The sequence below is a fragment of the Saimiri boliviensis genome, chromosome 15, assembly GCF_048565385.1.
Source record: "Saimiri boliviensis isolate mSaiBol1 chromosome 15, mSaiBol1.pri, whole genome shotgun sequence".
Classification (NCBI taxonomy): domain Eukaryota; kingdom Metazoa; phylum Chordata; class Mammalia; order Primates; family Cebidae; genus Saimiri; species Saimiri boliviensis.
The window spans coordinates 40,022,705-40,036,473 of record NC_133463.1 but is presented as its reverse complement, the minus strand read 5'-3'; the positions used below and the strand labels follow the sequence as shown (position 1 = coordinate 40,036,473).

Here is a 13,769-nt window from a genome sequence, read left to right as displayed (position 1 = left end):
AGGTGGAGCTCAGACCGTAATGCAAGTGATGGGGAGTGGTTGCAAATATGATTGAAGCCACCCTGTGGCCCGCTGTTCACCTCTGCTGTGTGGCTCAGGTTCTAACAGGCCATGGACTGGTGTTGATCTGTGGCTTGGGGGTTGAGGATCCCTGGTTTAGGGCTTACACATGATAAATGCTTAAAAAGTAGTAGCTGCTTTCATCCTCATTACTATTCGCCTTATTTAGTTGAGTGGATGGATTGCAACTCTGCAGTTTTCTTGTCAGGAGTGAACAGAAACTGGTGTGATCAGGATACATTTTCTACAGTTTACCATCTTGCTTAAGATTCATTTTCTGGTATGGGAATTTCTGCTTCCAGCTCCATTCTTTCAAGACTGCATGTCTGAAAATGCTCTAGATGAACTGAATATTGAATTGCTGCGCAATAAACTGTACAAGGTAATGGTTCTCCCAAATATTGTGTTTTTCTTGATGACATAATATATTGTGACTGGAGTTCTCTATTAAAACCTACTTTGCTCATTAACCAACTTCTGCAATCACGAAACTGTGCATATTTGGAATATAGCTTTTATAGCTCTAGCCTGTCCCCTAGTTAAATGTATGCATGTCAGCTTCCCCTAGCCAGCAAGATATTTGCAAGGAAATAACATGCCCTATTCATCCACATTCCGAGCTCCTTGCATGGTATGTGGAACGTAAAAGGTATTTGGATGGTGGTAGGTGAATCAGTGGGCTGAACAATATCAATCCATTTAAAGCAACCAGCATACATAGTAAACCCTCTGTTATGTAATGTTCATCTCTCTCCTCAATCCTGTTAGTATCCCTGAATCTCACAGCTAATTTGCCAACACAATTTTAATCTACAGTGTGCAGTATACCAGAATGAACACTTTGTGTATGCTGCTTCATAGGTACCACTTGGCATGATCTGACTGTCTGTCTGGACTGTGCTGCCACCATTTGAGTAGCTGTAATAGACTATAGGCTGAGCAAAATCTGTCCATTTTTACTCAAACAACCATAGCCTCTTTGGACACTCACACAGAGTAACTGAATATATACTGCCATGCCATATATATAGCATGCTGTGTTCAAACATGTGGTCCTTTCAAAAGCATTGTATTGCAGGCAGTGTTCCTTTTGGTAAAGTGCCTTATGGGCTTACAGGAGGCATCTTTGAGATATAACTAACAGAAGGCACTGTTGTAAGTAATTTATAGGCCTTAACTCACTTAATCCACCTAGCAAAAATATGATGTTTATGCTATCTGCATTCCTCAGAGAAGAAAACTGAGGCATGGAGAGGCAAAGGTTTCTTGGAAGAAGTCAGTTAGCTAAAAAGTATGAGTTGGGATCCACGCTCAGGCAATCTGACCCCACAGCCTTTCCTATATAGCTTCATGCTCAAAGCCAACTCAAATGTGCCTCTACGAGAGATTAAGTGTCAGCATAGGACTGAATCTAAAATTATTTACTGATCTCAGAAAAGAACTCGGCACTCTTGTTAAAATAGCAAGAATTAACCATATGAAATAATCTAAAACCATGCAAAAGAAAAAGTGCTTGTTAAGTAATTATAAGTTATGATAAATGCAGTTTTGTCCTTTTCTGGAGTTCTTTTTTAGTCTGTGCAACATGCTGCAATGTGAAAGCTTCTACAAAATTTATTATAAAGTATCTCCCTATTGGAGAAGTAATTCAATTTCCATTAAAGCATTTAATAAACCATGAAAAGCTGATCTAGACATTTTCAAAAGGAATGTATATTCATTATATCACTTTATGATCTTTTTTCTTTTTAAGTCTTACCTTGAGACATTCTATAAATTCTGTAAGAATCATGGTGATGTCACAGCAGAAGTTATGTGTCCCATTCTTGAGGTAAGAAAGAGTCCTTGAATTTTTTCATGCTAAATAAAGTACTTACATATTTTTCATTGTTTTAACCTTACTTGTATTCCCTTATCTTTGAAGTTTTTTAAATCTAGAAATAAAACAAGCAGTATATTTTACTATATATAATATTTGATGTATTTGGTTAAGAGTTATATTTTCCAAGTTTTCTGCATGGAAGAGTTATTTTGGAATTAGAAAATAATAATGTATACACAGATTTGATTATGATTTATTTTCATGTAGTATATAAAGAATAGATTATAAACAATAAAAATTTAGTATACTGTTGTTACCAGAAAAGGGTTCCAATCCAGACCCCAGGAGAGGGTTCTTGCATCTCATGCAAGAAAGAATTTGGGTCCATAGAGTAAAGTGAAAGCAAGTTTATCAAGAAAGTAAAGGAGTAAAAGCATGGCTACTCCATAGGCAGAGCAGACCCAAGGGCTGCTGGTTACCCAGTTTTATGGTTATTTCTTGATTATATGCTGAACAAAGGATGGATTATTCGTGTCTCCCCTTTTTAGATCACATAGGGTGACTTCCTGACATTGCCATGGCATTTTTTTGTAAACTGTCGTGGTATTGGTGGGAGTGTAGCAGTGAGGAGGACCAAAGTCACTCATCACCATTTTGGTTTTGGTGGGTTTAAGCTGGCTTCTTTACTGCAACTTGTTTTATCAGCAAAGTGTTTATGACCTGTATCTTGTGCCAACCTCCTATTTCTTTTTTTTTTTTTTTTTTTTTTTTTGAGACGGAGTTTCGCTCTTGTTACCCAGGCTGGAGTGCAATGGTGCGATCTCAGCTCACTGCAACCTCCGCCTCCTGGGTTCAGGCAATTCTCCTGCCTCAGCCTCCTGAGTAGCTGGGATTACAGGCACATGCCACCATGCCCAGCTAATTTTTTGTATTTTTAGTAGAGATGGTGTTTCACCATGTTGACCAGGATGGTCTCGATCTCTTGACCTCGTGATCCACCCGCCTCGGCCTCCCAAAGTGCTGGGATTACAGGCATGAGCCACCGCGCCCAGCCCAACCTCCTATTTCATCCTGTGACTTAGAATGTCTAACCATCTAGGAACGCAGCCCAGTAGTTCTCAGCCTTATCTTACCAGCCCCTATTCAAGATGGAGCTGCTCTGGTTCAAATGCTTCTGACGCTATGAGCAGTGGATGGACTATAGACACTCAATAATCACTCAAATTCCTTCCATTAAGGAAACATTGGGCAGCTAGGAAACCCCACAACTTGGCACCAAAAGTCCACTATGGCTTCAACTACAGGGATATTGTACATTATAAATCCTAAAATAAAGGCTGCCCCAAGCAACACATGAGCATTCCAGCTTTCAGCAGAAAGACTTCTTGGTTATGTGATTCACAGTTGGTAAGCTCATTTAATTATGTGTCAAATGCCACCATTGGTGTCTACCTCTTTAGTTGATGGTATACTCTTGTTAACACCTCTTAATCACTACAGATTTCATCTATGCTTAGGAGTCCTCTTGCGTAAGAATGTTGATCTGCAGATGCATGGGAGATTCAGGGTGGAGTTCAGAAGGATCTGTGGGGCATCCTGTGCATAGTTTGTCCTAAGTACTTTACATCCATCCCTCTTGCTAGTAAATAATTTCCTAATTCACTTAAAAAGAAAATATTAGCACTTTGTCCTGTTCTAAGCCCTTACTTTGCCCTGTGAAATTAAATTTTATCTAAAGAATATTTTTAATCATTACATTATCTGGTACAGTGACTTCACTGGTGGGTGGAATTCTGATTTCAAGAAAAGTCTAATAAGCATTACCCTTTAGGTAAAAAGAAAAAAAAATAACTTAATCTGCAAATATTTCAACCTAATGTTCTGAAACCACATATGATAAAACTAGCTCCCCTCAAAACATATAATCATTAAAATTTTACTTGCTTGATGACTTGCGATACAGAAAAAAGAAACAAAAAAAGTTTTATAGTTGAAGATACTCTGCTATTCCTTGTTGAGATTTTTGTTTGCTTGTTTTGATTTTTGAGACAGGGTCTCAGTCCCTTGCTCAGGCTGAAGTGCAGTAGCGTGATCATGGCTCACTGTAGCCTCAACCTCTTGGGCTCAAATGATCCTCCTACCTCAGCCTCTTGAGTAGCTGGGATCGCATGCACATGCCACCATGCCCAGCTAAGTTTTTTTTATTTTTTGGAAAAGATCAAGTCTTGGCCAGGCACAGTGGCTCGTGCCTATAATCCCAGCACTCTGGTAGGCTGAGGCGGGTGGAGCACCTGAGGTTGAGAGTTCGAGACCAGCCTGGTCAACATGGTGAAACCTGTCTCTACTAATGATACCAAAAAAAACATTAGCTGGATGTGATGGTGCACGTCTGCAATCCCAGCTACTTGCAAGGTGAGGCACAGAAGGCATGAAGGTTGAACCTGGGAGGTGGAGGTTGCAATGATCTGAGATCATGCCACTGTACTCTAGCCTGGGCGACAGAGTGAGACTCCATCTCAAAAAAACAAACAAAGAAAAGGTTTCTGTATGTTGTCCCAGCCTGAAATTCTTAACATACAGCCAAAACACTTGTGAACTGAAAATCTTATCACTAAAGATCTCCAAAAAATATTTTTGTCTTTTTCTGTATTACACAGAAAGTGGGTATCGAATGAATAACATTTTTTATGGCATAGTAAATGACAGGATGAAAAATAGTCTCTCTCAGTCATGCCAATCATGTAACATGAGTAACTAGTGACCCTATGAGGCCCTCCCCTTTCTTTTCATAAATTCAACTATTAGCCACACTATAGGAAGCCATGTTGTCTATGGCTCAAAAGCAGAATTTTTACTCAGCGTAATTCTTGTGGTTTAGAAATGGTTTGTATACTATATACCCGAGAAATATGTGAAATAAAAGTCGTATCAAGACTCATAACCTTGTCAAAGGTATACAATAGTACTATTAATAGATAACACTTACTACGTGCTAGATGCTATCCTCAGTGCTTTATATACATGAATTCACTTAGACTTCAAAACCACACAGAATAGGTAGTCTAGTATCTATTTTTCAGAGGGAGCAACTGACACACAGAGAAAGGTATTAACTTTCCTGATGTCTCACAGGATTTGATGCAGGCAGTTGACTCCAGTACCTATGTGCTTATCCACTCTGCCATAGTGTCTCTGCATTAAATTCACCATTCAGAATTCTTTTATATGAAAGTAAGTGCTAATTCATAAGCAAGATCATACTTTGTGTACTCTAAATATTGGTAAGTAGGTAAGGTAAGAATTATGTCTTTATTATAGGTAGGAAATAGGTAAGAATGATGTCTTTGTGATCCTTGGTAATGTAAAAAAAAAAAAAAAAAGATAATATCAGAAAAACGCTTGTCACTGGGATGATTTGATCAAATGACTGTATGCCCAGTGTTCTCATTGTACCTTTCCAATCTTCATCTTATCAGATTAGATTAGTTGTTTTTTTTTTCAAATAGCATTAAAAACAAACAAACAAACAAACAAAAAACTCAGCTGGACACTGTAGTTTATGCCTGTAATCCCAGAACTTTGGGAGGCCTATGCAGAAGAATCGCTTGAAGCCAGGAATTTGAGACCAGCCTGGGTAACATAGCAAGACCCCACCTCTACAAAAAATACAGAAATTAACCGGGCATGGTGGAATACACCTGCAGTCCTGGCTACAGGAGGCTGAGGTGGGAAGATGGCCTCAGCCCAGAAATTCCAGGTTACAGTGAGCCGTAAGCCACCTCACTCCAGGCTGGGTGACAGAGCAAGACCCTGTCTCTAAAAAATAAAAATAAAAATACACTGAACTATTTTTATTTATATAGAAATATCAGCTACACAAGGCATGCAGTTGTAACAGTTATAATGATACGATCAAAGGGTGTTCATCAGCTTTACATAAATACTTTGATCATGTAATTACCTCCCTTTTATTTGTGTAACTATAGAACACTTATAGTTTATAAGTTTCATGTATATTCTCATTTAGTCTCATTTGCCCGGAGACTTCAAGAGACTTAATACGGTAGAAGAGACCATCAACCTCAATTTACATGTGAAAATTGGAACTAATTACAAGATTGTAACTTCATATAAAAAAAAAAAAGAAATGGACATGTTCAAGGCAAATGCACTGTAGTATAATATTTGCTTTTTACTCCTACTCTTCAATCTATATGGTTAATAGGACAGTGAAAAACAAGCACAAATTATGTTTGTTTGATATCTACTGGTCAGTGCATGTGCTGATAAGGCTAGGCTCCATTCCAGTTCACTTCACTCTTTTCCATTGCCATTGACACCTCCGCCCACTGCCTCCCGCCAGGTGTGACTTCTTCCCATAAGGAACTGGCGAGAATATGTGTGTGACCCAATCAGTCGATCAGTAGGAGTTTATGATGTGCAACTGACAGTGATTTCGAGCTAGCCAATAGTACATTGCCATCTCTTGCAATAATAATACAAAATAAGCTCTAGTTTTAACATGAGTAAGTTTTTGTAGGGAACAGTAAAAGGAAAGGCATGGGACTGCCAACATATACCATACCACACAGCATGCCTACTCTCTGCAAGAAACAGGAGCTATGTCACACTAACACCAGCCCATTTAGTCTCCTCTAATCAAAGGCATGTCCGACTCTGCTTAGGGATGGTCAAAGAACAGTCCTTTTCCAATTCTGAAGTTATGGGTTTTTTCACTAAGAAGGTAACACACACGCTCACACAAAAGAGCCTCCAGACTAGAAGAACTGGTAGACATATAGTCAGTTATGATAAAAGGAAAAGGGAATATAATCGGGTTCAAAGGGAATAATATCCAATTAGAGAAGAAATAGAAGGGCTTGTTATGAAATAGATGGCATTTGATGGGACATGAACACAGGGAGGATTTCAGCATGCAGAGTTACGGAACAGAGCACATGCATGGTAGGCTGAGGGAAGAAGTGGTAACAAAGACAAGGAGCTAGAAAGAGGATGGAAGACTCAGATAACCTACTGTTATCTGACTCAAAGTTCTTTCTTATATTCCTCTTCTCTCCTCAGCTATCTATCCTTCTCACTTCTCCAATTGTTTTTCCAGTGATTGAGCCATGACATTTTCTTCAGAATGTCCTGCTTTATCTCCTGCTGCTCCTTCCTCTGGCCTGGCCTCTGCGTTTGCACATCTGCAGTGCTGCCTACCTTGCCCTAATTCTCTTCGTAAGACCATATTTTAGAACCAGAGAGCGAATTAAGGAACATCTGGGACAATTACCTCCACTGTTGCTCTTCCTGCCCTAATTTTTGTTTTAAGGTTTCTTATTGCCATGAAATCTCCCCCTTGCATTTCTTCTCTTATCTCTAGAAGGTCTAAAATTACTGACAGGACTGGTTATATTCAGTAGCCAGAGGCAGCTGCCTTTGCTTCCAAATAAAGCCACTCCCTACTTTTCAGTTCACCCGTAATCTCTATAAGAGCAATCAAGAGGATCATATGGAAGTAACTCTCACTCTTCTGATAGAAAACACCTGTTCTCACATAAGAGTTCCAGTGAGATCTGTTGCAAGTTGGGTTTTGTTATCTGTTAAGCAGTCAAAAGCTGATTGGAGGATAGCATACAGCAATTCTTTTCCGCTTTCACGTGCATACAAATAGCCTAGGAATCCTGTGAAAATGCAGATTCTGGTTTAGTAGAGCTGGACCCTAACCTGAGACTCTGCACTTCTAACGTGCTTCCAGGTGATGTCAAAGCTACTGAGTCACAAAACGTTGCTTTGAATGCTATCCAACATCATGGAGAATGTTAGAGAATTTCAAAAGTAGTAGGATCACATATCACTCTGTTGGATTCAGTAAGTAGTTAAGACTTCCTTATGTGTCAGGCACTGGCTATTCAAAAATGAACAAAAGGCCAGACATGGCGGCTCATGCCTATAATCCTAACACTTTAGAAGGCCCAGGAGGGAAGATTTCTTGAGCTTAGGAGTTCAAGACAAGCCTGGGCAATATGGTGAAATCCCATCTCTACAAAAAGAATTAGCAGGGCATGATGGCATTCGCCTCTAGTCCCTGCTACTTGGGAGGCTGAGGTGGGAGGGTCAACTGAGCCCTGGGAGGTTGAGGCTGCAGTGAGTTCTGACCCCACCACTGTACTCCAGCCTGGATGACAGAGTGAGACCCAATCTCAAAATGAAAATAATAATAATAAAAAGAACAATGAACAAGTGAGACATGGTTCTTCAAAGATTTTAGAGTGTAGTGGGGAGAAATAGAGGCACAGATTTCAAAATGAAGTGGTAAGTACTGGGCATTTGAGGTACCTAGAGAAGAGCGGCTTAGCCCTATGAAACCATGGCAAGCACCCAGAGTAGGCAGAGGAGGAGCCCCTGAAGGAGAGACTGAGATGGAATGGTCTGCGCTGATAGTAGGAGAACCAAGAGACAGTAGAAACACAGAGCTCAAGGGAATAGAAACAAAATTTCAGGAAAGACTTGAGTGGTCAGATGAAATAGGAATGATGAGGGAATGGAAGCCCAGGTGCCTAGTGGTGTTCGGCATGGAGAAGACAGGCCGTGAGTATGTGTTGACCTACCTTGAAGATCAGGCAGCCACACTCCAGCATCTTACAAACAAGAAAACTTCTTGACAGAAAGATAACTTACCCCAACCCACATAGTCCTTAGCTACAGTCTTAGATTTATTGATAACTCACCTAGGACACCAAAAAAGAAAACCCAAACCATGAAAGTATAAACAAATGGTTGGTAGCACACAATTTCATTATGTAAAAAGTTATGGTGACATTGACGACTAGGAAGGGATATGGCATCACTTTTTGTTTCAAACATCGTGCTGGGCACTCCCACTTATATTTACCTGGTTCTGTCCCTGAATGAACCCTAAGAAAAGGTATTATTCTCCTTTTTATACAAGAGACACTTGTGACGCTAGTGGCCTATGTGTTAGAGACGCATGAGGAATTCATTGCAGGGTGCCCAGGAAATAAGGCTTAGTGGGTTTCAGGAGTCACAGGCCATCACTGCTGCTGTGTGGTCCTTCTCTGACCAGCAGAGTGACTCCGTTACAAGAAAAGACTAAGGGAACGTTAATAACACATGTCTGGAGTATAATTAGACATAGATCCAGAAAAGAAAGCAAGTCATTTCAGAAATGAATTTGTGTACTTAAGAGTCTGGCCATTTAGTAGTTTATTAGATTTTACTGATTTTGTCTTGCAAATTCAGTTTGAGGCCGACAGACGTGCTTTTATCATCACTCTTAACTCCTTTGGCACTGAATTGAGCAAAGAAGACCGGGAGACCCTCTATCCAACCTTTGGCAAGCTCTATCCTGAGGGGTTGCGGCTGTTGGCTCAAGCAGAAGACTTTGACCAGATGAAGAGCGTAGCGGATCATTACGGAGTATGTGATGACACTGGCTTCCCTAGGTCCCTTGTGTTAGTTCATTTCCATGTGCTTTAGAAGTTCACACATCAAATTTCCACTTATACTCAAAAGAAGTAATAATATCTGTAAGGTAGCCAGCAGTGTCTTTTGCTGAAATGATCTCTCCCAAAGAAACACGTTAAGTTTCTGGCCCAAGCTACTAATTTTTTTTTTTTTTTTTTTTGAGACGGAGTTTCGCTCTTGTTAACCCAGGCTGGAGTGCAATGGCACGATCTCGGCTCACCGCAACCTCCACCTCCTGGGTTCAGGCAATTCTCCTGCCTCAGCCTCCTGAGTAGCTGGGATTACAGGCACACACCACCATGCCCAGCTAATTTTTTTGTATTTTTAGTAGAGATGGTGTTTCACCATGTTGACCAGGACGGTCTCGATCTCTTGACCTCGTGATCCACCTGCCTCGGCCTCCCAAAGTGCTGGGATTACAGGCGTGAGCCACCGCGCCCGGCCCCAAGCTACTAATTTTTAAGATTCCTGCCAAGCAAGTACTTGTTTAAATCTCCAAGGAATGGTCATCTGAGTACTCCTTTTGAAGTGTTTGCTAAAGCAAGTTCCCCCAGGAGACTGATGCAGTGTTCTGGAAATGTGAGCTCAAATCAAAGTTATTATGTAAAATAGTCTGATCCAGCAGCACTTTCAGGTACCCACTGGGGAAACAAGGTTAGGCACAGAACGTCTAGGTGGACTGCAAAGAAGAATAAGGATGTATTAGTTTTTCCACTCACTTTGCCGAGTGGCCAGAAATCAGGAGAGAAACAGTAGCTGCTGTGTCCTTCCCCAACTCCAGCATCCAGCTGCTCTTGCCTAAAGCTCCTCTGCTCAGGATTGCGCACCTCGCTGCAGCTTCCATTCCCTCCGACTCGCAGGCAGTTACATAACCTCCAGGTAACTTTTCCAGGTCTAGAATGACACTCATCTTTTCCTGTGGATTTCTGAAGCACTCTAGGAAAGATGAAAGTCAGCAAATGCATAAACCTTTGTGACATCTCATATGTAATTGCATGAGACTCTTTAGCATAATATTAAAATTTGAGCTTCTCCCAAATTCCACACTGGAAATTGCATGTGAATTTTATCAATTTGAATCTCAAAGAACCTATGTACCCATGCCGATCAAATTATGAACATTCATTGAGCTTCTCTAATGTACCTAGCTAGCCCTAAGACCCTCAGTGAGAAAATAAGCTCAGACATTGTATATTGAGAGTTGAATTACCTTGTAGCCCTGAACAAGCCAAGAGGCTGGAATTTCATCCACACTTTTATTACTTGGATTTTTTTGTTGTTGTTTCTTTGGGAGGCCAAAATCCTATAAAAAACATTCAGTTCTCCTGGCATAGTTTTTTTTTTTTTTAATATTATGTGCACAATTTATATAATGCTAGGAAAACTATACGTATATACATTTATAAGAAATGAAAATGTTTTTAAAATTAGTGTCTTTGTTTTTAAGGTATACAAGCCTTTATTTGAAGCTGTAGGTGGCAGTGGGGGAAAGACCCTGGAGGACGTGTTTTACGAGCGTGAGGTATGATATAAGCAGAGATGCTATTAGCTTATTTTTCTCTTACTGTGTATTTTAATGTATTTTCTTACTTTGGGTTTTCTTTTTACAGTTGATCATGCCAATTGATCAGGCACATTCATAGCTTGATAGTCAGTGGTGTATTATTAACCCTACCTTGAAGAGGCAGGGCCTTCTGGCTCACATATGATGGCTTTACATGGAAATGTTCTGTCCAGACAGAGGTGCACACAGTGAAGCTCTGGAAGAAATGCAGCTATTCCAAAATTAGTGACCTAGAGAAGCAAAGCTAGAGCATCCTCATGATCAAATATCAGCTGTCTTCATTCTGGTACAATTCACTCTAATCCACCTCTTCCTCGAGAAGAATTTAGAAACGGGGCGTGGTGGCTCATGCCTGTAATTCCAGCACTTTGGGAGGCCAAGGCAGGCAGATCACTTGAGGTCAGGAATTCAAGACCAGCCTGGCCAACATGGTGAAACCCTGTCTCTACTAAAAATACAAAAATTAGCTGGTCATGATAGCACTTGCCTGTAATCCTAGCTACTCAGGAAGCAGAATTGCTTGAACCTGGGAGATGGAGGTTGCAGTGAGCTGAGATCACACCCCTGCACTCCAGGCTGGGTGACAGGCGAGACTCCATCTTAAAAAAAAAAAAAAAAAAAAAAAAAGAAAAAAGTCTATCTATGGTTATAACTCATGGGCACAATTATAATGCTTAGGAATTGGTCATATGGAAATCCATCCAGAGAGTCTAGATTATTCTATCTGCACACCCCCACCCCCACAAAGAAGCAAAAATACTTGATCCATTTAGATAATTCCTGGGATACTCTACTGTTCAACAATAATGGCTTTTTTTTTTTTTTGGTACAGAAAAGGTCCCCCAAATCCACAGATTTTCTAATATGTTCCATTTATTTATCTGAAACCATTGGCCCTTCCATCTCAATCTGATTGAAACTAACGTAGAACCCTGAAAATTACCCAAACTTTAGGTTTAGACTGGTTTCAGAGTTGTTAGGGAACCTTCCTAAAGATCTATGTTTTAGACATTTTCCAACAGCTCTCTAATGTCTGTCATAGAAAGAAGTAAAAACTAATGCAAATTAATTGGTATAGTAGGGTTGCTTTAAAATTCCACACTATCACACAACTGCTGAAGAAGAGGCTATTAAGAATGTAGCCTTTGGTGGGAAAAATAAGTGTCTATCCCTGACAGCAGATACAGCTTCCTTTCCCTGCCTGCTTTGCTCAAGATTTTTGGAGGTGCATGAGGGACTCAGTATCTCCTCTTCTCCTTTCCATTCTAAATATCAAAATAGAAAAGAATAAAGGAATTGTTATATTCTAGACTTTACTCCAGTTTTTTTAAGTTTTTTTATTATTATTTTCTTTGTCTCACCTAACTTCTATAGAAAAAAAATACAATTAAACTATATGTAAAGTTGCTACAGACCATTCCAAGAAAGCTCATAATATCGCTTAGTCTAAATTCCAGGGACCTGTGACATTGCCCTGGAAGGAAGTTAGACTAAGCCTAAAAGCCTATTTAAACTTTTAAAAGTTGTGGCCAACAAGAAATACTTTATCTAAATGAGATATGTCCACTAGCTAGAAGCCAGGTAAGTATTAGTACAAAGTTACACACTCACCTAGGCATCTTTGAGCTAGCAGTGCTGCTAAAATTTGGAGCTTTTCTTGTGTTTCTACAAACTTACTTTTATAACCTTTGTTTTCTATATTTATCTGCAGAGTGACACTCTCCCGTTAGAACTTTCAGAGTTGCCACCATACTCCTCTATCTGGCCCAATTTGGACATTGCCTGTTTAAATACAAATAAGCACTGCACAAGTACAAGCCAGTCTGTAGCTGGATATTATTTCATAAACGTAGTATATTCCAAATAAGCTGATAGTCTGTGTGACTTTTTTTCTTTCCTCAGGTACAAATGAATGTGCTGGCATTCAACAGACAGTTCCACTACGGTGTGTTTTATGCATATGTAAAGCTGAAGGAACAGGAAATGAGAAATATTGTGTGGATAGCAGAATGTATTTCACAGAGGCATCGAACGAAAATCAACAGTTACATTCCAATTTTATAACCCAAGTGAAGTTATCAAATGCAGAAAATTATACATGTTAGAAGGAAGTTATTGAAGAAAAGAAAATAAATTTCATTATCTAGGCTACACAAAAGCAAGGCACCCTGCATCTTCATGAGTTGCAAATCCATAGAAACACAGTAAACCAGCTCTGAAAGAAAGCCTTTCCTTGTTTTCAGTGGCATTCGATCTTGTTTCCACATGTCTGTCTCATTCTTCACTGCGCTTTACAGGTTAATTTTAATTAACTCTATGGCACTTTTCTTATTCTTGTTTGATCATGTTAAAAATTGGACCTAATAAACGTATTTTATTCTTGCTTGTCCATGCTTCTCTACAGGCCCAAATACTGAATGCCTCCTTTTTAAAAAATTTTTCTAGAGAGGGTGTCACTCTGTCACCTAGGCTACAGTGCAGTGGTATGCTCACAGCTCACTGCAGCCTTGACCTCCCAGGCTCAAGTGATCCTCCCACCTCTCAGCCTCATAGGTAGCTGGAACCACAAGGGCACACCACCACACAAGGCTAATTTTTGTATTTTTTGTAGAGACAAGGTTTCATCATCTTGCCCAGGCTGGTGCTGAATTCCTGGGCTCAAGGGATCCACCCACCTTGGTCTCTCAAAGTGTTGGGATTAGATATGTGAGCCACTGTGCCTGGCTTCATTTATATTTTAACTTTCTGTTCCTTGCCTGGATCCACAACAATCCAAAGCTGTATGTAGCCAACATGGATCACATTTAATGGAAAATATGTGCTTTGTTTTGTTTT

At 39.9% G+C, this 13,769-nt stretch overlaps 1 protein-coding gene across 1 annotated transcript in view; it reads left to right on the top strand.

Moving 5' to 3' along the window:
* Positions 1-13,316, top strand: part of ATP6V0D2 (ATPase H+ transporting V0 subunit d2) — a 53,403-nt gene extending 40,087 nt beyond the window's left edge. The window contains exons 4-8 of the mRNA XM_003940497.4: positions 363-442; positions 1,814-1,891; positions 9,146-9,322; positions 10,818-10,892; positions 12,837-13,316. Coding sequence (XP_003940546.2) covers positions 363-442; positions 1,814-1,891; positions 9,146-9,322; positions 10,818-10,892; positions 12,837-12,998 — 572 coding nt within the window. The 3' untranslated portion in view covers positions 12,999-13,316. The remainder of the gene's footprint in view (positions 1-362; positions 443-1,813; positions 1,892-9,145; positions 9,323-10,817; positions 10,893-12,836) is intronic.
* The last annotated feature ends 453 nt before the right edge of the window (positions 13,317-13,769 follow it).